The sequence below is a fragment of the Phyllostomus discolor genome, chromosome 5 (assembly GCF_004126475.2).
Source record: "Phyllostomus discolor isolate MPI-MPIP mPhyDis1 chromosome 5, mPhyDis1.pri.v3, whole genome shotgun sequence".
NCBI classification, from domain to species: domain Eukaryota; kingdom Metazoa; phylum Chordata; class Mammalia; order Chiroptera; family Phyllostomidae; genus Phyllostomus; species Phyllostomus discolor.
The window spans coordinates 80634537-80661060 of record NC_040907.2 but is presented as its reverse complement, the minus strand read 5'-3'; the positions used below and the strand labels follow the sequence as shown (position 1 = coordinate 80661060).

At 37.0% G+C, this 26524-nt stretch overlaps 1 protein-coding gene across 2 annotated transcripts in view; it reads right to left on the bottom strand.

Moving 5' to 3' along the window:
- The window catches only part of DTNBP1 (dystrobrevin binding protein 1), a 184511-nt gene that overhangs the window by 79582 nt on the left and 78405 nt on the right, over positions 1-26524 (bottom strand). For both annotated transcript variants that reach the window (XM_028511673.2, XM_036026483.1), the window contains one exon: positions 19295-19317. In XM_028511673.2, coding sequence (XP_028367474.1) covers positions 19295-19317 — 23 coding nt within the window. The remainder of the gene's footprint in view (positions 1-19294; positions 19318-26524) is intronic.

The following is a 26524-nucleotide window of genomic DNA, read 5'->3' as shown; positions in this document are numbered from 1 at the left end:
AAAAAAAGCAGTGGCACCGGGCGAGCAAGGCAGCAGCTGACAAACCCCAGGAGCGCAAGACGGCAGCTGGTGGACCCTGGGCACACAGGCAGTGGCTGGCAGACCCTGGGAGCGGTGTAGCAATGGGCAGACCCAGTGAGGTGGTGATTGTGAAGCCAGCATGGCACACAAGGTGGCTGGCTGACCAGGCAGTCCCACATTCATGCACAGATAAACCAGGTGAAACCAGAAAACGAGACAGACTGCACAACCCAGGGTCCCAGCACAGGGGAATAAAGCCTCAAAACACCAATTGAAAACACCTGTGAGGGTTGAGGTGCGTGGAGAAACTCCCAGCCTCACAGGAGAGTTCGTGGAGAGACCCATGGGGTCCTAGAACATATACCAGCCCACCCATCTGGGAATCAGTACCATAAGGGCCCAGTTTTCTTGGAGAAAAAGGTAGAAGGGACTGAAATCCAGAAGAGAGCTGAGAAAGTGCCTTTGTTCCCTCTCGGACCCCACCCCCACATACAGTGTCACAACTCAGTGACTGGGTTGACCTGTCCTGGTGAACACCTAAGGCTCCACTCCTCATACATAACAGGCGAGACAAGACAAAAAAAAATGGCCCAAGCAGAAAAACAAATCAAGGCTCCAGAGCAAATACAACTAAGTGACAAAGAGATAGCCAACATACCAGATGCACAGTTCAAAGCACTGGTGATCAGGAAGCTCAAAGAATTGGTTGAATTTGGTCACAAATTAGATGAAAACAATGAAGGCTATGCTAAATGAAATGAGGGAAAATGCACAGGGAACCAGTAGTGATAGGAAGAAAACTGGGACTCAAATCAATGGAGTGGACCAGAAGGAAGAAAGAAATAACCAAACAGAAAAGAATGAAGAAGCAAGAATTCAAAAAAATGAGGAGAGGCTTAGGATCCTCCAGGACATCTTTAAACATTCCAACATCCGAATTATAGGGGTACCTGAAGGGGAAGAGGAAGAGCAACAAGTGGGAAAGTTATTTGAACAAACAATAAAGGAGAACTTTTCCTAATCTGGTAAAGGAAATAGACTTCCAGGAAGTCCAGGAAGCTCAGAGAATCCCAAAGAAGTTGGATCCCAGGAGGAACACACCAAGGCACATCATAATTACATCACCCAAGATTAAAATGAAGGAAAGAATTCTTGAAGCAGCAAGAGATAAGGGGACAGTCACCTACAAAGGAATTCCCATCAGACTGTCAGCTGATTTCTCAAAAAAAAAAAAAAAAAAAAAAGACCTTACAGGCAAGAAGGGGCTGGAAAGAAGTATTCCAGGTCATGAAAGGCAAGGACCTACATCCAAGATTGCTCTAACCAGCAAAGCTTTCATTTAGAATGGAAGGGCAGACAAAGTGCTTCTCAGATAAGGTCAAGTTAAAGGAGTTCATCATCACCAAGCCCTTACTATATGAAATGTTAAAGGGACTAAGCTAAGAAAAAGAGAAAAAACATGAACAGTAAAATGACAACAAACTCACAACTATCAATTGAACATAAAAAAACAAAAACAAGCTAAGCAAACAACTAGAACAGGAACAGAACACAGAAATAGAGATCACATGGAGGGTTAGCAACAGGGGAGTGGGAGAGAGGGGGAAAAGGTACAGAGAATGAATAGCACAGATAGTAGGTAGAAAATAGACAGGGGGAGGGTAAGAATAGTATGGGAAATGTAGAAGCTAAAGAACTTATGACACATGGATATGAACTAAAGTGGGGGAATGTCGGTGGGAGAGGGTGTGCAGGGTGGAGGGGAATGAAAGGAGGGAAATGGGACAAATGTAATAGCATAATCAATAAAATATATTAAAAAAAGAAAACATGACCCATATTCATATGTCTACAAGAGACCCACCTCAGAACAAAAGATTTACACAGACTGAAAGTGAAGGGATGGGAAAAATATTCCATGCAAAAGGAGATAAAAAATGAAAAAGCTGGGGTAGCAAAACTTATAACTGAAAAAATAGACTTCAAAACAAAGACCATGAAAAGAGACAAACAAGTTCATTACATAATACTAAAGGAAACAGCCCAACAAGAGGACAGAACCCTTATAAACATACACACACACAATACTGGGGTACCTAAATATATAAAGAAAATCTTGGTGGACTTTAAGGAGATCAGCAGCAACACAGTCCTTGGAGATTTTTAACAACCAAATGACACCACTGGATAGATCTTCCTGACAAAAAATCAACACAAAACAGCAGCCTTAAATGACACACTACATCAAATGGATTTAATTCATATTTACAGAATATTTTAGCCCAAAGCATCAGATTACACATTCTTCTCTAGTGCACATGGATCATTCCCAATGAGAGACACCACATGGTAGGACACAAAATAAGTCTTAACAAATTCAAGAAAACTGAAATCATATCAAAGATTTTCTTGGATCACAATGACATAAAACTAGAAATCAACCTCAGTTTAAAAAACACCTCAAAATCATGCAAATACATTTAAATAGCATGTTATTAAATAATGAATGGGTCATTGATGAAATCAAGAAAGAAATAAAAAAGTATCTGGAAACAAATGAAAATGAATACAAAACAACCCAAAACCTATGGGATACAGCGAAAGCAGTCCAGAGAGGGAAGTCTGTAGCATTAGAGGTATACCTCAAAAAGATAGAAAAATCTCAAATAAATTATCTAACCCTATGCTTAAAAGAACTAGAAAAACAACAACAAACAAAGGTCAAAGTAAGTAGAAGGAAGGAAATAATCAAGATCAGCACAGAAATAAATGAGATACAGATTTAAAAAATAAAACAATTCAAAAGATCAATGGATCCAGCAGATGTTTCTTTGAAAAGATAAACAAAACTGATGAACCTTTACTGAGGGTCATCGTGAAAAAAGAGAGAGGACCCAAATAAGTAAAATCAGAAATGAAAGAAGAGAAATAACAATGTATACCACAGAAATACAAAGGATTGTAAGAAAATACTATGAACAAATATGTGCCAAGAAATTGGACAACCTGGGCAAAATGGACAAGTTTCTAAAATCACACAATCTCCCAAGACTAAATCAGGAAGAAGCAGAACACCTGGACAGATTGATAACAACTAGTGAAACTGAAGCATAATTTAAAAACTCCCAGCAAACAAAACGTCCTGGAGCAGATGGGTTCACAGGCAAATTTTACCAATCATTCAAAAAAGAACTAACACCTATTCTTCTCAAACTATTCCAAAAAATTCAAGAAGAGGGAAAATTTCCTAACTTTTTTTATCAGGCCAGTATCATCCTAATTTCAAAACCAGGTAAAGACAAAACAAAGAAAGAAAATTGCAGGCTAATATTTCTGATGTACATAGATACTAAAATCCCCAATAAAATATTAGCAAACAGGATCCAGCAACACATTTAAAAGATTATACACCATGATAAGTGTAATTTATTCCAGGGATGCAAGGACAGCACACTTGCAAATCAATAAATCTGATACATCACAAACAAAATGAAAGACAAAAACCACATGGTCATGTCAATAGGTGTAGAAAAAGCATTTAATAAAATCCAGCACCCATGTATGATAAAACACTCAGCAATGTGGGAATACAGGGAGTATACCTCAACATAATAAAGTCCATATACAAAAAGCCTACTGCCAACATCATACTCGATGGGCAAAACCTAAAAGTGTTTCCCTTAAAATCAGGAACAAGACAGGGGTGTCCACTTTCACCTCTCTTATTCAGCATGGTTGCGGAAATCCTAGTCATAGCAGTCAGACAAGAAGAAATAAAAGGCATCCAAATTGGAAAGAAGGAAGTAAAACCACCACTATTTGCAGATGACATAATATTTTACATGGAAAATCCTATATGCTCACCAAAACACTACTTGATCTAATATAAACTTGGGAAGATAGCTGAATATGTAGTCACTATTCAGAAGTTGATGGCATTTTTATATACTAATAATGAACTATCAGAAACAGAAACTAAGAAAAGAATTCCATTTACTACTACAACAACAAAAAAATAAAGTACCTAGGAATAAACTTAACCAAGGAGGTAAAAGACCTGAACTTTAGGACAGACACTGGAGAAAACAACTGAGGAAGATACGAGTAAGTGGAAGCACATATCGTGTTCATGGATTGGGAGGATTAAATCATTAAAATGTCTATACCACCCAAAACAATCTATAGATTCAACACAATTCCTTTAAGATACTAATGACATATTACACAGATCTAGAACAAATATTCCAAAAACTTATACAGAACCAAAAAAGACCCTGGATAGCCTCAGCAATTTTGAGAAAGAAGAACAAAGTTGGAGAGATCACAATACCTGGTATCAAACTATACTATAAGGCCACTGTAATCAGAACAGTCTGGTACTGGCATAAGAGTAGGAACATAGATGAACAGAACAGAATCGAGAACCCAGAAATAAACCCACACCTTTACAGTCAATTAATATTTCACAAATGAAGCAAGAGCATACATGGAGTAAAGATAGTCTCTTTAATAAATGGTGTTGGGAGAATTGGAACAGTACATGGGAAAAAATGATATTAGACCACCATTTTACATCATACACCACAATAAATTCATAATGAATTAATATAAGTCATGATACCATAAAAATCCTACTGTAAAACATAGGCAGCAAAATTTCAGATATCTCACAGAGAAATATTTTTGTTAATATATCTCTTAGGGCAAGGGAAATTAAGGAAAAGATAAACAAATGGGACATCAAATTATAAAGCTTTGTTCAGCTAAAGAAACCATCAACACAATGAAAAGGAAACCCACTGTATGGGAGAACATATTTCCAATGATACATAAGACAAGAGTTTAATCTCCAAAGTATATAAAGAACTCATATGACTCAACACCAGGAAGACAAGCAATCCAATTAAGTATGTAAAGGACCTGAATAGATACTTCTCCAAGGAGAACATACAGATGGCCCATACACATATGAAAGAATGCTCAACATCACTAGCCATCAGATAGATGCAAATTAAAACCACAATGAGATACCATTTCATACAGGTCAGAATAGCCACCATTAACAGATCAACAAACAAGTGCTGGCAAGGATGTGGAGAAAAGGGAACCCTAGTGCATTGCTGTTGGGAATTCAGACTGGTGCAGCCACTGTGGAAAACAGTATGGAATTTCCTTTAAAAAAAAAAAAAAAAAGATCTGCCTTTTGACTCAGCAATTCCACTTCTGGAATATAGCCAAAGAATCCCAAAACAACAATTCAAAAGAATATATGCATCCCTATGTTCATAGCAGCATTATTTACAATAGCCAAGATTTGGAAACAGGCTAAGTGCCCATCAGTAGATGAGTAGATAAAAGAGCTGTGGTACATTTACACAATGGACTACTACACAGCAGTAAAAAAGAAGGAATTCTTACCTTTTGTGACAGCATGGATGGAACTGGAGACTGTTATACTTAGTGAAATAAGCCAGGAAATAAAAGACAAATACTATATGATATCACTTATAACTAGAATCTAAGGAACAAAATAAAATAATAAGCAAAATAGAATCAGAGGCACAGAAACAAGGAACAAAATGACAGCTGTAAGAGGGAAGAGGGTGGTGGGGACTGGTTGAAAGAAGGCGAAGGGACTAGACAAAAAACATATATGCATCACCATGGACATAAACAATGGTGTGGGGATAGACTATGGGAAGGGGGGCAGCTAGAAGGAGTTAGGCAAAGGGGGAAAATTTAGGACAACTGTAAGAGCAGAAACAATAAAAATTTTAAAAATAATAAAATAAAAAATATTTTAGCTGTTCTAAAAAAAATAAAGTTAATGGGCATGTCCCCAGGTAAAGATTAAAAATAAAAACCCTGATGAGAATTAACTTGTGTTGCAAGGATTGGAGGAAAGAGAACCCTTGGGCACTGTTGGTGAAATGTAAACTGGTGCAGCCATATGGAAAACAGTATGGAGGTTCTTTTAAAATTAAAAATAGAACTACCATATGATCCAGCAATTCTGTTCCTGGGTATATACACAAGGAAAATGAAACACTAACTTGAAAAGATATCTGCACTCCAGTGTTCACTGCAGTATTCTTTTCTATAGCCAAGATATGGAAACATATGGATGAATGGATAAAGAATATGTGGTATATACACACAATGGATATTACTCAGCCTTAAAAAATAATGAAATCGTGCCACTTGTGACAACATGGATAGGCCCTGAGGGCATTTTGCTAAGTAATAGAAGTCAGACAGAAAAAAATAAATACTATATGATCTCACTTATATGTGGAATCTAAATTTAAAAGGGGGAGGACAAGCTCACTTGATACAGAGAACAGACTGGTGCTTGCCAGGGGTGGTGATAGGGGATGGGAAAAATAGGTGAAGGGGGTCAAAAGGTACAAACTTCACGTTATAAAATAAGTAAGCCATAGGAATATAATGTACAGCATGGTGATGGTGACTATAGTTAATAATATTATATTGCATATATGAAACTTGCTAAGAGAGTAAATCTTAAGTTTTCATTACACAAAAAATTTTTGTAACTGTGTGGTGATGGATGTTGACAAGACATATTGTGATGATTATTTTGAAATGTATACAAATATCAAATCACTATGTTGTACACTTGAAACTAACATAATGTTGTGTGTCAATTAAACCTCAAATACAAAAATTTAAAAATAAACAAAAATAAATCCAGCAAAGAATTGCTGAAAATTATCAAGTATCTAAATAAATAGAGACATATTCCACGTTTATGGATTGGAAGATACAAACTGTTAAGATAGCAATTCTCCCAAACTGATCTACAGATTCAACACAAAGCCTATCAAAATCCCAGCATGCTTTTTTCTGTAGAAATTAAAAGAAAACAATTCTAAAATTTATACAGAAATGCAAAGAACCTAAAATAGGCAAACAAATGATTTAGAAAAAGAACAAAGTTGGAGGACTTAACACTTGCCAATTTTAAAACTTATTACAAAGCTACAGTAGTTAAGCTACTGGCCGTAAGAAACAAAATCAAGAGTCCAGAAAAAAACTCTTACATTCATGGCCATTGGTTTCCTGCAAAGATGCTAAAGCAAGTCAGTGTGGGAAAAGACAGTCTTTTCAAAATAGTTCTGAACAACAGAAATGAACAAACAAAACAGAAAGAGACTCGTAGGTACAGAGAACAGGCGTGATTGCCAAGGGCAACTGGGGCTAGGGGACTGGTTAAAAAGGGTGAAGTGATTGGGAAGTACAGATTGGTAATTACAACATAGTTACAGGATGTAAAGTACAGCACAAGGAATATAGTCAATAATATTATAATAACTATGTATGGTGCCAGCTGGATATTGGAAACATTGGGGCCACTTTGTAAAGGATATGATTGTCTAGCCACTATACTGTATATTTGAAACTAAAAAGAAATAATATTCAATGTAAACTGTAATTAAGAAAAAAGAAAAAAGAAATATACAACATATAAAACCTGTGGGATATAATTAACTGTTGGGAACCGCCCTGCCTGGTATCAGAAGCTGTAACCCTCGCCAAGGCTAAGGCTGAGGGAATGACCTTGGACCGTAAGCCAGCAAGGAGACAAAAGCTTATCTCCCTGGCAGGAGCGCTGCTTCTGCTCCTTTTATTTCATCCTGCCTGGCCCCCAATGCTTGGTCGGTTAGCCAATGATGGGTAAGACTGCCCAAGGGGGGAACAACCTAAGACAGGCACAGTCACGTGGGAGGCCCCCAAGGAAGGACTTTGGGGGCTACAGCAAAAGAGGGTGATGGATCCCCACCCCTCAGCTTTGACAAAGCCTGAGTCCTCATTGTCTGCAAGAAAATCTCCTAATCTCTTGGCTGGCTTACTCCCCTTGCTCCGCCTAAGCCTGAAACAATGACAGGGTGGTGCAGCCCTGTGCTGGAGAGGGTGGGTTTCCTGGGTGATCAGGCCTAAGAAAGAATATGTAAAATCCTGTGAAACCTGCTTTGTTTAGAATGCTCTCAATTAACTGATAAGGGTCCAAAGAAGAAGTAAGTTGGTTCCTCAAAGTTTTACAGCTCTTTAGCTATCTGACCCTGACTCAAAATAGGCCCTCAGAGTTCTTTATTATCTATTGTTTGATCCTTACTTCCTGGCAATGATTAATGAGCTTTATCTGAGTTCCTGTGTAAACAAACCCAATAAAAGCCTTCTTGGGTGGGAGAATGGGGTGCTCTCCCCTAGGGAGGGTGGCCGAGGCACTCCCCACTAGAGAGAGTGGCCATTCCATCCCTATTTCCCCACAGGACCCAGTTGTCTCTGTGTATGTTTTTCTCGTGTTTCAACGAGCCATCCGCAGCATTCCATGGTCACTGCAGATCAGTGGTTGAGTCAATTAACACAGTATTTGTAGGAGAATTCAAAGAAAAAATTAGTTCTAAGACAATTACATATTCACTATGCAAAAAAAAGACAAGATTTATATCACAGGAACTCAAAATGGATCATTAAAAAATGGATCATATATCTAGATGTAAGAGTTAACAATAACAAATGCTGGCAAGGATGAGGAGAAACTGTATCGTTCATACATTGTTGGTGGGAATGCAAAATGGCACAGCCACTTTGGAAATCAGTTTAGCTGTCTCTTAGAAAGTTAAACATAAACTTATTATATAATCCAGAAATTCTAGTCATAGCTGTCCAAGAGAAATGGAAACATATATCCACAAAAAGGCTTGCTTATGAAAGTTTACAGCAAAATTATTCACAATAGCCAAAAACTGGAAGCAATCCAAAATGTTATCAACTGGTGAATGGATGAACAAAATGTAGTACACTCATACAATGGAATATTAATTCAGCAACAAAAAAGAACAATCCACTGATATATGCCACAACATGAATAACCTCAAATTTTAACACTAAGTAAAAGAAGTCAGATACAAAAAGGCTATATATTTATTATATGACTGCTTTTTATGAAATGTCCATAAAAAGCAAATTTATGAGAGAGAACTGATTATTGATTGCAAGTGGGCACTGCATGCAAATGGACAGAAAAGAATCTCTGTGGGTGATAAAAATGTTCTAAAACTGGATTGTGGTAATGGTAACACTATAAATTTACTAAAAATCATTGAATTGTACACTTAATAGGAATGAGTCTTGTGGCACATAAATTACACCTCAATAATACTGTTTTAAAAAAGCATTTCTCAATCTAGCTAATAACAAAAAGTTGTGAAATTTTGTGGAATTATTGGGAACCTGCCTGCAGTTATGAATAAACCAACGCTTTTACCTCCTCCTAAAAACCTAGCAGAATTCACTACCATTCTATCCTGAGTTGTCTTCTTTACTTGTAACAGATATGCCCTGATCAACGAAAAAACTACCATAGCCAGAATTCTAGGGGTCATTCTACACTCCTCGCAACAGTTATCAGAAACAGAAATTCTTTTTATTCTACTTACTTAGTTTCTTGAATCTGTGTCTTTCTCTCCATTCTATCATTGCTTTAATTCAAATCTTTTTAATAGTTTCCCAACTAATCTCTCTTACTCTAGACCTGCTCTTTTCAATCTATCTTCTGAATGATCCCAGAAAACTTGTTCTTAACTGCAAATATAATCCTGATACACTAATTAAAACCTTTTGGGTTCTCTCGCTTCTACCCTGTCTCTATGGGCAACAATAGTAATTTTTAAGCCCTTGTGACCATGCACCCCCACCATGAGCAAAAACTTTTAACGTGTACCCCAAATGTGTATATGTATGTGTGTGTGTACACACACACATATGCATGTATATATTCATGTATGTATATACATATATGTGTGTGTGTATATATCATATACATGCATGAATTTCTTATTAGTTTATAATATACACAAAAATTGAAATTTAAAAGGATAACATAGAAAAGAAACTAATAGAAGTTCCGGTTTGCCTCTCTATTCCTATTATTTTGCATACTCACATCCCTCTTTGGAGACTACTGGCCCAAAGGAAAAAGTCCACAATCCTTTGCACGACTTAAAAGACTGTATCTTTTGTTCCCCACCTATATCTCAATTTCATCCCTCACTACTTCACCCCATATAATGTATGTTTTAGCCTCACCAAATTACCTATAGTTCTCTCATTGAACAAGAAGTTAAAATTTACTGTGTACTCTTGAAATAAACATCTCTGCATCTTTGCAATTGTTCTTGCCTCTTCCTGGAACATCCTTATTACCCTTTTCAGACTGTGAGCAGATCCAGCTCAAGTGCCATTGCCTTTCTCTAAATAGTCAATTTTCCCACCTTTGTGTGCTTATTTCTCTTACAATATTTTTACATTGTATTGAAATTATACATTTGCCTTTCTGTCCTATAAGCTTTGCCATAGTGCCTTAGATCCTTGAGGACAGAGGACATTTATGTTATGCAACCTGAATCTCCATTACTTAAATATTGCCAAATACTGGCTGCACAATTTTGCCTTACATGTTAAGCTAACTCTTGAATTAAACCAATAAACTCTACCAAATTTACCACATACCATCATGTACAGACTTGTAACATGCTAAGGGCTGCCAAGCCTGCAGTATGCATAATCCATACCCAAGAGTCATTCTAACAAGTAAGATTCCTCATGGTTTCAGAATGCTCCGATTTAGGCATCCTCTTCAGTCTTACAACTTCTATGTTACTTAAATTTAGTCATCATCACTGGGAACTGCTCCACCTGTAAGATCTCAAACTAAAATTCCTTTTTTGACGACGAGATCTACCACAACTATTTAAGTGTTCATCTTTGTGGTGTACACCAACCCCAGTACCTCACATCTTGCTTATTTTACTGGTCTAGTCAGGCCTCTCCTCTCCAGCCTCAATTCCATGGCCAATCATTTTAATCCTGCTCTCATCAGCCTCCAAGATGACCATGCTCCGCTAATCTATCATATGCACTATCCCCATCCCCAATTCTGTGTCGACCAAAGCATACTCTTTTTTTGGTTGTTATTTCTACTTCTAAGCCAAGATCTGCAAATTCAGATTACCTTTACTTACATGGGTTCTCAAAAAATTATTTACTCCCTCCATGTCAATTTTTCCCCATATTACCAATCATCCTTTCCTTTCCTTAGGTCTCAGGGAAAGAGATGTCCTATCTAAGGATAACCTATATAAATATCATTTCTTTCCATTCTCTCTAGGATTTCAACTCCTTAAATCCTTGTTTTAACCTTCTCCCCAATCCTGACCCTGATTCTGTCTCGAGTTACCTTTTCATTTTTTTTCACTCATCAAAAACAGTTCATGTTACCTTTCTTTGTGTGTGTTTGTGTGTGTGTGATGATCACATTAATCTTTTTATCTTTTTTATTTTTTAAATTATTTTTTATTGATTATGCTATTACAATTGTTCCAATTTTTCCCCCTTAGCCCCCTCCACCCAATACCCTGTTCCCTCAGACAACTCCCACACTACTGTTCCCATGTCCATGGCTCATTTGCTTAAGTTCTTTGGCTACTCCATGTCCTATTCTGTACTTTACACCCCCCAAAGCTTCTGTAACTACATATCTGAACTTCTTAATCCCCTCACCTCTTCACCCATTCCCCAACACCCCACTCTGACCTGGCAACCATCAAAATGCTCTCTGAATCCATGATTCTCTGCTCTTGTTTGCTTAGTTTGTTTTTTAGATTCTATTGTTGATAGATATGTATTTTTTGCCATTTTGTTGTTCATAATTTTTATCTTCTTTTTCTTAAATAAGTCCCTTTAACATTTCATATAATAAAGGTTTAGTGATGATGAACTCCTTTAGTTTTTTCTTGTCTGGGAAGCACTTTATCTGCCCTTCAATTCTAAAGGATAGCTTTGCTGGGTAGAGTAATCTTGGCTGTAAGTCCCTGCTTTTCATGACTTTGAATATTCCTTGCCAATCTCTTCTAGCCTGCAAAGTTTCTTTTGAGATATCAGTTGACAGTCTTATGGGGATGCCCCTGTACGTAACTAACTGCTTTTCTCTTGCTGCATTTAAGATTCCGTCTTTATCTTTAACCTTTAGCATTTTAATTATGATGTGACTTGGAGTGGGTCTCTCTGCATCCATTTTGTTTGGAATTCTCTGTGTTTCCTGCACTTGCATGTCTATTTCCTTCACCAAGTTAAGGAAGTTTCATTATTTTTTCAAATAGATTTCTAATTTATTGCTCTTTCTCTCCTCTTTCTGGCACCCCAATGATGTGAATGCTGTAACACTTGAAGTTGTCCCACAGGCTGCTTACACTATCCTCATATTTCTAGGAATTTTTCTTCTTCTTATTCTGATTGGTTGTTTTTGGCTTCCTTATGTTCCAAAACATTGATTTGATTCTTGGTTTTACCCATTCTACTGTTGTTTCCTTGTAAATTGTTCTTTATTTCAATTAGTGTATCCTTTGTTTCTGAATAGATCTGTTTTATGCTGTTGAGGTCTTCACTAAGTTCTGTGAGCATCCTTATAACCAGTGTTTTGAACTCTGCATCTGAGAGATTGCTTATCTCCATTTTGTTTACTTCTTTTTCTGGAGTTTTGATCTTTTCTTTCATTTGGGCCATGTTTCTTCATCTCCTCACTTTGGTAGCTACCCTGTTTCTTTCTATGTACTAGGTAGAACTGCTATGACTCCCTGTTCTTGGTGGTGTGGCCTAATGGAGTAGGTGTCCTGTAGGGTCCAGAGGCACAGCTTCCCCTATCACCCAAGCTGGGTAATCAATGTGTGCCTTTTGTGTAGGCGGATTACACCCTCCTCTTGTAGTTGAGCTTTGACTGCCATTGGCAGGTCAATGGGAGGGATTTACCCAAGCCAATGAGCTGCAGTTACTCCCTGTGACAACTGACCACCACTAACCTCTGCCTTCCATGGAGGATCAGCTATGCAGGGGCAGGTGCTGTGAAGGTGCTCTAACATGTTCTATAGCTGTCCACTGGGTATGCAGGCTCTGGGATTCCCCAGGTGGTGCAGGTCAAGGTCAGCCCCAACCTGTGGTCTCCCTATCTGACACAAAAGCAGTCTGAGATGTCTGCTACTTGTGCTGGGCTTGGAGATTCCCAGGAAAAGCCAAACTGAATTTAGCATGGCCACTGCTAGTGCGGGGCCTGGGGCCACTTTGCAAGAGGTAAAGGGTCTGGGGGCTCACTGAGGCCAGCTGTTGCTTATTTGGTAGGGTTCAGGAAGTTGTGAATCATGAGCCAAGACCAGATATTCATATGGAAAAGTCATGGTTAACAATTTGGGTGGGCCCATAATTTGGGTGAGACAGAGTTCCAGAGGATCTCTAGGGCAGGGAAAACAGTGTTAGCCAGGTTGGTGGAGTCTCACATATGGCACCAACACACCAGCTCTGTGGCTCTTTGCAGGGGCGGGGGTGCTCAGAAAGGGACAATGGCCTCTGCCTGCCTTGCTGAGAGAAAACTGTCCCCCTCAGTTCCTCCCTGTATGCCACTGGTACCTTCCAAGGCTTCCCTCTAAGCTGCCACCCTAGTGCTGGAGCTCAGAGGGAGTGAATCTGAGCAATTCCATTTGTGCGTTCTTTAAGGGAAACTGCTTGGGACTCCAGAAGTTTCTTCTACTTACTCAATCCCTGATTGTTTTTGCAGCCAGAAGTTATGTGGACTTATCTTTCTGGCACTGGAACCTTGGACTGGGGGCCTGGTGTGGGGCTGGGACTCCTTGCTCCTGAAATATCCCTCCTGAATTTTTATCTACCACATGTGGATGTGAGACCAGCAAATTCCATGTCTTCACCCCTCCTACCGGTTTGGATGGATATGTTTTCTTCAATTCCATAGTTGCCAAATTTCCATTCAACTCGATTTCTGACAGTTCTGAGTAATGGTTGTTCTATATTTTAATTGTAATTTTGATGCAGTTGTGCAAGGAGGCAAGCCATGCTTACCTATGTCACCATCTTGACCAGAAGTCTCACCTTTGTTTTCTAACTTCTCAAGTACTTCTGATTTTCAATCTGAGTTTTCCCTACAAGCAGCTCTTTCAAATCACCAATTACCTATTCATTGTCAAATCCAATGGGATGTCCCCACTCTGCTCAACTTCTTGGCATTACTTATATCATTGGTAACCACCTGTCCTTTAATCTTTCTCCTCTCTGGATTTCCTTGTCACTAAATTGTCTTTTTTTTTTTTTTCCTTTGTCTCTGACCAATCTTGCCCTGTCTCCCTCATTGGCACTGCTTTTTAGAGCTCAGCCTTAAATGTGATCACACTGTTACCAGAATGGGCATAGCTGCCTTTTCCTGCTCATTCCCATGATGATCAACTTGCGATGACAGTGATAATTCTTAAATCCTAGCATGTTTTCACCCCAGCAAGTTACATTTCTGACATGGCTGGCTGTTTTTATATTAATGAGATTACAGTGGACATTCCCTTATATGATCCCACTGGATCTCATGTTGCTCATCTAATTTTTTAAAAAGTTAATATAGAAATCCATTAAAATACTTTAAAGTATAACCATGTTATTCATTAATTCTTTAAGTACAGGCCTACTGATTTTGAAAATTCTTGCATAAGCAACCCATAGTGCAGTGGATAAAATTTCCAGTCTATTTTTTAAAAGCAGAGCAGGAATTTAAGATGTGAAATGATCTATGTACAGACTTAGGATTTTTATTTTCCCCAAATATTTTCTAATTTTTAATTATACTATTTACATCAATTTTTAAAGCTACTTATATTAAATCTTCCAAAGAAGTCAACTTAGTTTTTCTTATAGTTCTCCTTAATACTGAGGTTTCATCATTATATCTAATACTTAATTAAACTATACAACAATAACAAGTGTAAATGAGTTCGGGAGCAACTAAGCATTCAATGCAGCTGGTGGAAACAAAAAATATTTAGATGTACACATGAGTAGCCTAGGAGCCATAAGCATTCAGCATGTTAGGGCTGTCAGTATGTTTTATAGAGAAATGGAGAATGACAGTTAAATTTGGTAAGGCATTTAAGTGAAGAGTAAAGAGCAAGTCTTCATATTAAAATCATGTTTAAGTCAGAAATCTTACAGAGGTAAGAAAAATATCCAATCTTAGATCTCCTTACCTCCACCTCTTTTCAGTTGTACAGTATTTCTACACTTACAATGACAATCTTAAGAGTGATTTTAAGATTTATACGTGGGCAATCTATTTTAAAAATAAAAGTGGAAAAATGATGGACAATCCCTAAACAACAGACATGTCTATTCATGGCCAATTTTCCATGTCTTTAAGGAGTGTGAAAAACTTACAGGCATACCTCAGGGGTATTGTGGGCTCAATTCCAGGCCACTGCAAGAAAGTGAATATTGCAATAAAGCAAGTCACAATTCTTTAGCTTCCCAGTGCATATAAAAGCTATGTTCATTATAGCGTAGTCTATTAAGTGTGCAATTACATATGTCTAAGAAAATAATGTACCTATCTTATTTTAAAAATACTTTATTGCTGAAAAAAGTGTTAACCATCATCTAAGCCTTCAGCAAGTTGTAATCATTTTGCTGATGTCTTGCCTCAATATTGATCACTGCTGATTGATCATCATAACAAATAGAATAATAATGAAAAAGCTTGAAATACTGTGAGAATTACAAAATGTGACAGATACAAAATGAGCAAATGTTGAAAAAATGGTTCCAGTAGACGTGTTCAATACAAGGTTGTCACAAACCTTCAATCTGTAAAAAATGGATTATCTTCTAAGAGCCATAAAGTGAAGAGCAATAAAATGAGGTAAGCCTGTATTTATTCTACATATCCTTATAATAATGGAATTCCTTCCTTATTGAAAATAAAAATTAAGACTTTAAAGAGCCTACCCTCCTTTTTATATTGTCTATTATTCAAGTGACTATCAGTAGAAAGTTTAAAAGAATGCAGTGTCTTGAAAACATAGAAAACCCTTCTGCTACAAGTATTAACCAAACAAGTAATAACTAGTTTCAATAATATTATAGAGATCTGCTACAATGTGCCACGAGTGAAAGATAAACTTAACTAATTATCTTCAATGGCAGATAGAAGGAAGAATCCAGAACTTGTTGGATGATACTGACCTATATTACTAAATTTGAAGGTTACTAATTTTGTATTTTTGTCTCCAAAAGTTAATTTTTCACCAACTTAGAAAAGATCTTACAAGTAAAACTACAAATTAAATAAAACAATTTGAGAAAGTAGTGCCTTTTGTTTTCCTGCAATGTTATAAAGAAAAATAATGGTAAAGACAATGACATACAGAAAGAAATTGTTACAATTTGTTTGAATGAATTTTTTTCTTTTTTTCTACATAAAGTCTTAGAAAAGCAGTTCCAGTTCTTCTTTATTACATGCTTTTAAAACATTAGTATAACATTCAAGAGGAAAGAATTTTAATGAATACTGATAATTAAAAAACCTTGGTATGATACAACAATCAATTTACAGTTTGTTCAAACTGGAAACTTTTAATTGCCTATGAGTGGGTTGGATGTATTGTTAAATGATGTACATAACAAAGAATGTATGTATAAACAAGATATATCAGCATAAATTGAATTATTCTACTGGGTAATAGGTAACACTACCTAACCTTTCGCAAACTGCTGGTCTCTTCTTTTTCTCTGAATACTGTCATACAAAAACAAAACCAAAAACACCTGAGTACTGAGATGCAAGCTGACATTTTTGCATAATCAGTGTCCCAACCTATCTTTTAATATTAACTTGATTTTTTTTCTTCTTCTAATGTAATATAAGATGCTAGATGAGTAAAGGAAAGAATGGGTGGGAAAAGATCATTTTATGAGGATTTCAAATCACTGATAAAAAATAATGTACATGAGTCATGGTTCATAAATTGATTAAGAATAAGGACAGCCATGATAATATATTATATCACATGATCACTTAACACTTCCTCAACAAACTGGACATGAACTTAATCATGTACTATAACTACAGTCAGTTAAATCAAATCTAGCCAAAGCAAGTCTGTCCAATATTAGAGCAGAAATAAGCCTTTGTACCTTTTATCTTGAATGTTAGTTATTCTTTCTAAAACACCCAAACAGATTACATACATAAACAATTCAACTATATTACCAGTGTTTTGAACTCTGCATCTGATAGGCTTGCTATCTCTTCGTCACTTAGTTGTTTGGGCCATTTTTTTTTTTTGGCTTGGTGGGCCGGTTACATAGTAAGGAACAAAGCCTTAGGTATTCACCAGGGTGGGGCAACCCACCTTGCTGTACTGTGGAGCTGTATGTGGGGGGGCAGGGTCAGAAAGGGAACAATGCCACTTGCTCAGCAGAGTTCAAAACACTTGTATCAGGATGCCCACAGAAATAGTGGAGTATGGTCAAAATAGAGGAAAAATGGTGGCTATGCAAAGTGAAATAAAGAAAAATATACAGGGAAGCAACAGTGAGAGGAAGGAAACCAAGACTCAAATCAATGATTTGGAGGAGATGGAAGAAATAAATATTCAACCAGAACAGAACTAAGAAACAAGAATGCAAAAACATAAGGAGAGGCTTAGGATCCTCCAGGGCAACTTTAAATGTTCTAACATTTGATTCATAGGGGTTCCAGAAGGAGAAGAGGAGGAGCAAGAAAATGAAAACTTATTTGAAAAAATAATGGAGAACCTCCCCAATCTGGTGAAGGAAATAGACTTCCAGGAAGTCTAGAAGTCCAGAGAGTCCCAAAGAAGTTGGACCCAAGGAGGAACACACCAAGGCACATCATAATTACATTACCCAAGGTTAAAAACAAGGAGAGAATCTTAGAAGCAGCAAGAGAAAAGGAGGCAGTTACCTACAAAGGAATTCCCATCAGACTGTCAGCTGATTTCTCAAAAGAAACCTTGCATGCAAGAAGGGGCTGGAAAGAAGTATTCCAAGTCATGAAAGGCAAGGACCTACATCCAAGATTGCTCTATCCAGCAAAACTTTCATTTAGAATGGAAGGGCAGATAGAGTGCTTCCCAGATAAGGTTGAGTTAAAGGAGTTTATCATCACCAAGCCCTTATTATATGAAATGTTAAAAGGATTTACCTAAGAAAAAGAAGAAGATCAAAACTATGAATAGTAAAATGACAACGAACTCACAACTATCAACAACCAAACCTAAAAAACAAAAACTAAAACAAACTAAGCAAACAACTAGAACAGGAACGGAATCACAGAAATGGAGATCACATGGAAGGTTACCACTGTGGGGGAGAGGAGAATGGGGGAAAAGGTACAAGGAATAAGCAGTATAAATGGTAGGTACCAAATAGACAGGGGGAGTTTAAGAATAGTGTAGGAAATGGAGAAGCCAAAGAACTTATATGTATGACCCATGGACATCAACTAAGTGGAAGGGAATGCTGGTGGGATGAAAGGAAGAAATGGGACAACTGTAATAGCATAATCAATAAAATGTACTTTAAATAAACAAATTCAACTATATATGATATACTGGAAAATCTTTAATGATTCAGTAAATCTAAAGATCAATACTAGTTTATATTCAAATATAATTGAAATGAGTCTCTCTGAGAACAGTGATTAGCTAAAGAGTAACTGAAAAACAACAACTTGGAAGGGCTTTGAGCTGCTTAGAAAGTGTATGGTTTTCCCTATTTTTCACTATGTTTCTCCACAACTAGTAAGGGTCAACACAACCAAGAATTCTTCAGTGCTCTCCCTTCAGGAGTATCTTAAAATTAAAAAGCAATGCTGGATGCTTTTAGTATCTCAGAATATAGTTCATCAGAGTTTCTAATTTTACAGCTCGAAAAACTGAGCCTGAAAAATGTAAGAGACTTATCTCCTATGTTTCCAGATAGGGGCAGGGCAGGACTCAGCACTGAACACCTCTCAGCAGGTTTAAGTAACTGTGGGGTCAACTGCAGGGTTACAGCTCTGCCTTTACCACCACACCCTGTCCTGTGGTCCAGAGTTCACACAACAGAAAGCAGAATCTTTTAAAATTATGATTCTCAACAATCTCAAAGTTAGCGCTGTGCCATCCTAACATATGAGTCATAATGGTCATCAGTAGAAACTCTCACTTGGTACATATGTTATAGCTAAAAGAGAATATCAAAACCACTTGTGATTAAATAAAACCAACAAAACAATATTAAGCAAACTTTTTTGATGTAAACTGATTTAAAGAAAAAGGAATGAGTTCTTTCATCATTAAGAAAGAACATCTGACATCAATTAACTCTCATCTACTTTAAAGTGAAGAATTAAACACAAAATTACCTTTGAAGGCTTCAAGTTCCTTCCTGTAGAAAGAAAAAGAAAATGTAAATTTAAAATAATCTCTTTCCAATGGAAAATGCTCTTAGATTATAATAAAAATTTATGTATTTTAAATGCCCAGAGTAATATATTTGGATGCTCATATATCAATGCTTCACTGTCATTACGAATACAATTAGCCTTTACATTTTTAGTTTTTCTATTACCCTATTAATGGCTCAAAAAAAATTCTACCAAAATTTAAACTATTAAGATACTGAAACACCTACAGTAAAATACAAAGCATTTTAATGCCAGTTATGAACCATCTTGTATATATATAATAACCAGTATTATCAGTTTATAAAAGCATTTAATTTTCCTTCCTGTGATAAATTTTAAATAATAGAGGTTTAAGATATTTAATTAAAAATTAGCCAGGACAGGGGCAGTTATTTTCCCTTTCAAATAAAAGGAGAAGCACATATCAAAAGACTGAGGTCCATAGCTCATCCTGACAGAAAAGGGCCAAGGCTCCAGGAAATGCCATGGTTGGCAGTTTTGTCAGTGTCAGTTAAGGAGGCTGAAATACAAAGTCTCCTGCGGAAATGTAAAGGGAGAGAAAGCAGATGAACAAACATAAAACAAAACATTTTTGACAAAGTAGTTGAAGGAAGTTATTTTCAGGTTTTCCTTCATAACTTTTTAATTCTATTTTTCTTATTATTATACTAATAAAAGGTTAATTTGAGGAGGTAAATTTACTTATAAGGGCTTGTTATCCCCCTGAAAATATGAAACATTTATCTTTTATTTGCACTCTAGAATTTACTAAAAATCTAGAGATATTCTGAATTCCCGAATCAGTATTCCACACTACTAATTACCTTCATGTTCCAAAATAGTTAACTACAATTAACAGCTGGCAGAGAGGACTGGCAAGCTGCCTACTCAAAGGCCAAACAAAATATTCTTGTTAACAGCCGAGTGGAGGTTCTTAAATCAGATGATCATCTCACTCCTCTTTTTCTAAAAATACTGACTCTTCATAATAATGCTCCAGCATCACAGTTCATTAACTAAGAAACAGAATGCTATCTTCAATCCCATCTTTTCAAAAACATGTGCAATTGTTTCCCTTTAGCTAATAGTCCAACTTAATTCTTAAAAGATTAGGTATAAAATAAACATGCCTAAACCTATTTTATATTCCAACAATGGGATGAAAGCTGAAATGCCTAACAGTAAGGCAACATGCATCACAAGAGAACATCTTGAAAAGATACCTTCAGTTTGCTTCTTAGTAGCAATTCTCTAAGGTCACTGACAGATGTAAAAGATGATAGATCACTCAGTTGATATTCTTTATTCAGGTTGAATAATTCTTTCTTCTATGATTATAATCTTTAGAGAGCCTCTGCTTTCCTTTTCTTAGAATAGATAGCAGTGAGCAAAATTTCTAAAAGGCACCTCTCATTTTAAAAAGCTAAAACTCAGAGTAATAATTTCAGACACTTTTCTTGCCCCAAACAAGCATAAAACGCCAACAAGCATAAAACAAAGAACCCAGTGTATAGTATGAATGAGTAATTGCCCAATTGCGGAAAGCTATGTTCCATTTGAAGTTATTGTGCTCACCTTTCCACCTTCTGGCTGCCTCATCAAAATCAATAGCTACTGAGAAAAGAGAAGTGTAGCAAAGGACTCTTCCTAGACATCCTCTATTTACAGAAATTATTACCCACAACTCTTTGGAAATTTACAAGAAACTTCCCCATTTCCTAAAAATGAAGATTGGTTGAGGTAGTGGTGGTACAGATAACTATGGTTTAAAGTAAAAATCAGTATTATGAAATCTTTAAAGAACCGATAAAGTAAAGCAGTAGCACTGAAAGCCTTGAAATTTCCTAATATTTAGGGAAGATTTCCCATTCGATAAAGGTAGTAAGCATTTGGAAATACAGGAGAGGTAAAAGAAGGGAGGGGATGGCATGCAAGTAGAGGTGAAACTGAAGGTGTGGAGGCCCAACAATGTTGGTTATATTTAAGAAACAGTACAGGAAATGGGGAAGCCAAAGAACTTATATGAATGACCCATGGATATGAACTAAGGGAGGGGAATGGTGGAGGGATATGGGGTACCAGGAAGGGGGGGGGCAAAGGGGAAAAATTGGGACCACTATAATAGCAAAATCAATAAAATATATTTAAAAAAAAGAAACAGCAAATACTTCAGAGGAGCGGACTGAATGAAGAGGAGGTCGTGGGAGACAAGGTTAAAAAAAGAAGAGGGTTGACTGCCAGGCCTTAAAAGGGTCCGGTTTTAGTTTTCGCAGAATAACATGAGCAAAATTGTGTTTTAAGAAGAACATTCTAGCTGTGATGGACAGATGTATTGACAAGGGAGAGGATAAAAGCAGGGAGTACTTTGGAAACTATTAGAGGAGTTTGAAGAAGAGCTAATTAGGGCCTGGCAAGAGCAACTTCGGTAGCAGTGACAATGGCAATGAAAAGGAGGAGTCCAATTCGAAAAATGCTGTGAAGATGCAACAGTCCCTGGCAACTAATTACAAGGGGATAAGTGGAGGAAGGAAATGACTACATGAACCATGGGGAGTCTGGTCTGGATCACTGGAAGGAAGGTGAATTCATGAATAATAGAAAACTCAGGAAGAAGAGCAGACTTTGGAAGGCAAGTGCATCATGAGTTCATTTTGGGACTTGATGAAATAATCTGACAATTTCTATCCCTACAGTCTACTCAAGGAAGGATTTAGCTTCTAGAGATTTCTACTCCCTCACTTCCTATTCAGTCTTGAACCTATTCCAGTTTGGTTTCCAGGTCCCATGACTGCACAATCAAGGTCAGCAACAATTATCCGGTTGCCAAATGCAATGACCACTTCTTACTTTTCATCCTAATCCCTTAGGCAGCATATGACCCAACTGGTAATTCCCTGAGAAAATTTCCTCTGGTTTTTCTCCTGCTTCCTCAGTTTTTCTTTTTTCTTTTCCTTCTTCTTAGCTTCTCCATCTCTTCCAGACCACTAAATGCTGGAGCACTGCAAGTTTTGTTCTGGGTCCTCTTCTCTCTTTAACTTACACTTTCTCATAAGGTAGTTTCATCCTGCTAGGTAGCCTTAAATACCATCTATGTGCAACTGACTTTCTGATTTATATTTTTGTCTTGATCTCTTCTTTGAGCTCCAGATTCATAAGCAACAGCCCATTTAATAACTCTACTCAAAAGTGCAGTAGGCTTCTCAAACAACATCTGCAAAACAGGCTATTCTTCCTCCAGTCTCCTATTTCAATTACTGGCATTACCAAATTTTTCAAGCTTTCGTTTATCCATCTCCCTCATTCTCCACATCCAAATCCCTCAATAAATCCTATAAATTGGATCTCAAAACATATTCTGAGTTTATCCAATTATCTCTATCATCACTGTTATCAACCTTGTATAAACATCCATTTTGCTCATATTGAATGTAATCTTTGAGTTCAATCATTCGTTCAACAAAAATTTATTGAGTCTTAGACACTGGGGATAATGTAAAGAATAGTAGTAGGAATAATGCTAGGTTTGGGATATACACGTTCCATTGCCTCAAGGAACTTCAGTGAGAGAGAGAAGTAAAGCAACAATTTGAAACTGATATCACAAATTAATGCTCTGATAATGACAAGCTGACAATTCTTTAGGAATAAAGAGAAAGAGTAAGGCTTCTTGGAGGAGCGAGGAGTTTTTGCAGCAGATATTTTACTCTTATCCATTATGTCATACTCTCAGTTAACCAAATGAAAAAGCATTGGTAAACCAGGAGTTTTAAGTTCTGGTTGGTTGCTCTCCAAATTCTATTGGAAATGGAAATGACAATAATCAGTGTGAAACGATCTTCATCTTTTCCATGAAGACGTCCTTGACTGATGATCTGGCCATCTTCCCTTATTGAAACTCACACTATACTTAATTCTATCAGTGTTATAACACTTCATGCACTGCCTACTTCATGTATGCTTCATGCATACTTCATGTATGTAATACAGTTGTTTCATACAGGTGTCAACTGTACAATTATACTGTAGAGCGCCTGAAGTGTGCAGATCATGACTCATCTGCCCTGTTCATATGTGTGTCCAGAGTCAGACCCGACACTCAGCAAGTCATGATTATCAAGTACTCTGATTGCTGAATGAATAAGAATATCTGCTTTTCCAAGAAGCCCTTGCTGTAACCATGGAGAACTTTATTCTTACAAAAAAAAATTGGTTACATAGAATCTCATTTGATAACTTATTTGTCACTTGCATTTTTTAAAAAATGGAGTCTTTTATTTTTCATAGTTTAATAGTATTTTCAGAGATCAATTAAGTAGAAAGAACTGAAATGCCTTTAGATTTTACTCAATTCAGCAAATGCCTTTACAAAATTTATTTTTTTAAAGATTTTATTTATTTATTTATTTATAGAGAGAGGGAAGGGAGAGAGAAAGAGAGGGAGAGAAACATCAGTGTGTGGTTGCCTCTCATGTGCCCCCCATGGGGGACCTGGCCCGCAACCCAGGCATGTGCCCTGATGGGAAATCAAACAGGCAGCCCTTGGTTCACAGGCACGTGCTCAATCCACTGAGCTACATCAGCCAGGGCAAGAATGTTTTCTTTTCGCCTTTATAAAATTTAGAATAATAAACCCTGAAACTAATGCATTAACAAATAGCATCAGACATAAAGTCTAATCATATTTATAAAGGGTGAAACTGCTTGTTTAATCATTTTTGCTACAGGGGTTGAGTTATGAGGGCAGAATAAAAACAAAAAAGCATCACAATAATAAATAAATCTATGGAATGTTACAAAAGGTATATTAAATCTGTATGTGTATAGAAATCAACTAAATCAGATATAAAGCTGTGAACTTGACAGATTGGAACCACTGGATAAATATCTCCATATACACAATCATCTCATGGATGGAAGCACACTTTCTCTACATACTAAACTTTCCTTAGGACAAATCCATGAGAAAAAGCTAACATAATGATTCTATAGGGCAAAATACCACATTCAAAATGCCAACTGCAAAATCAACTCATTTTTTAGCTTTTTTCATTGTTGTTCAGTTATAGTTGTCCCCATTTCCCCCCATTGCTCTCCCCTGCCCTGTCCACCCCCCACTCCGAAAGACAATCCCTTCCCAGTGTTCCTGCCCAGGGGCCCTTTGTACATGTTCCCCTTCATTCCTCCATTATCCCCACCCTCTTCCCCTCTGGTCCCTGTCAGTTTGTTCTTTATTTCCATGTCTCTGGTTCTTTTTTGCTCTTTTGTTTGTTTTGTCGATTAGGTTCTACTTATAGGTAAGGTCAGATAGCATTTGTCTTTCACTGCCTGGCTTATTTCACTTAGCATAATGCTCTCCAGTTCCATCTATGCTGTCTTGAAGGGTAGGAGTTTCTTCTTTCTTTCTGCTGCATTGCTGCATAGTATTCCATTGTGTAAACATACCACAGTTTTTTGATCCACTCATTTACCGATGAGCACTTAGGTTGCTTCCAGCACCTGACTATTGTAAATTGTGCTGCTATGAACACTGGGGTGCATAGGTTCTTTTGAATTGGTGATTCAGGGTTCTTATTATATAATCCCAGCAGTGGAATTGCTGGGTCAAAAGGCAGTTCCATCTTTAGTCTTTTTGAGGAAATTCCAAACTGTTTTCCACAGTGGCTGCACCAGTCTGCATTCCCACCAACAGTGCACTAGGGTTCTCTTTTCTCCACATCATTACCAGCACTTGTTTGTTGATTTGTTAATGATGGCTATTCTGACCCCTGTGAAGTGGTATCTCACTGTGGTTCTAATTTGCATTCCTCTGATGGCTAGCAATGTTAAGCATCCTTTTTATATGTCTATAGGCCCTCTGTATGTCCGCCTCGGAGAAGTGTCTGTTCAGGTCCTTTGCCGATGTTTTAATTGGATTGTTTATTTCCCTTGTGTGGAGTTGTGTGAGTTCTTTCTATATTTTGGAGATCAGACCCTTGTCCAAGGTATCATTCATTGGCCAATATGTTTTCCCATATGGCTGGTTCCCTTTTTATTTTTCTGATCTTTTCTTTAGCCATGCTGAAGCTTTTTAATTTGATATAGTCCCATTCATTTATTCTTTCTTTAACACTTGAAAACATTTAGGAAAAAAATTCTTTTAAAGTATGATCAGCAATACTTTTTATATAGAATATACTTGCAAAAGAGTTCTTCATTATGGGTGATGGACAGAATCTATCACTGTGACTACTTGCATAAGCAAAGAAGGCTGAGACAGGGATACGGAATGTTTACTAATATTCTTACTGTATCCCACACACTGTACAAAGCACCTTACATACATTATCCCCTATAACTCACAATACTCTATTGTAGGCACCATCATCCTCATTTAATACATGAGGAAACTGAGGTCTGAGAATGAAAGGCCACACAGGTAATAAATCATAGGACTGGTAATACAAGTCAAACTTCTCTTTGATGCCACGTGTGTACAATCTTTACTAGCAAGAATTCAGCTCATGGGCCAAATGCAGCCTATCTGAATGCAAGTGTGGTCTACTTGAGACATTTTAGCTGTACCAGGAAGTTACCTAACTAGAACATCAAGTGACCTGAATACCAGAGTCATGTATATAAAACTCAGAGCTATCACAAAATTTCTGGGCAACATCTGCATCCAACCAGCTCTGTGAAACTACATTCTTTTTAGGAAACTATTGAAAGCTGAAAGCCATCATCACTGATACCCCAACATGCCCTAGAAGATATTTTGGGATTTTCAAAAAGAGGTCTGTTAAACACCTTTATTCTCACTGATGTACTAAAAAGTGTTCAGTGACTGGCCCATGGCAACTAATTAGTTACATTTTTTATTAAAAATTATTAAAATAATTCTAATGCCTTTGTGTTACTAATTTTTTAAATTCAAATTTTTAATTGGCTAGCCAGCTTTTAAAAACAAAAATAAAAAACCAAGCACCCTATCATTTATTATTACCCAAGCAGTGGTTTGTTCCTCAGCATTCTACAGTCATGCCGTGCCACATGAAAATGTGTCTCTTTACAGATGTGGTGAGTTTTTTTGTGGATAGGGTGTATTGTGGATTAAAAAAAGTCATGCATTTCACATCCAAATGTATTCCTGATCCATTGGTACCATTACTAAAAATCTTGCTTGCTCATTTTTTACAATTAGGAGTCACAAAA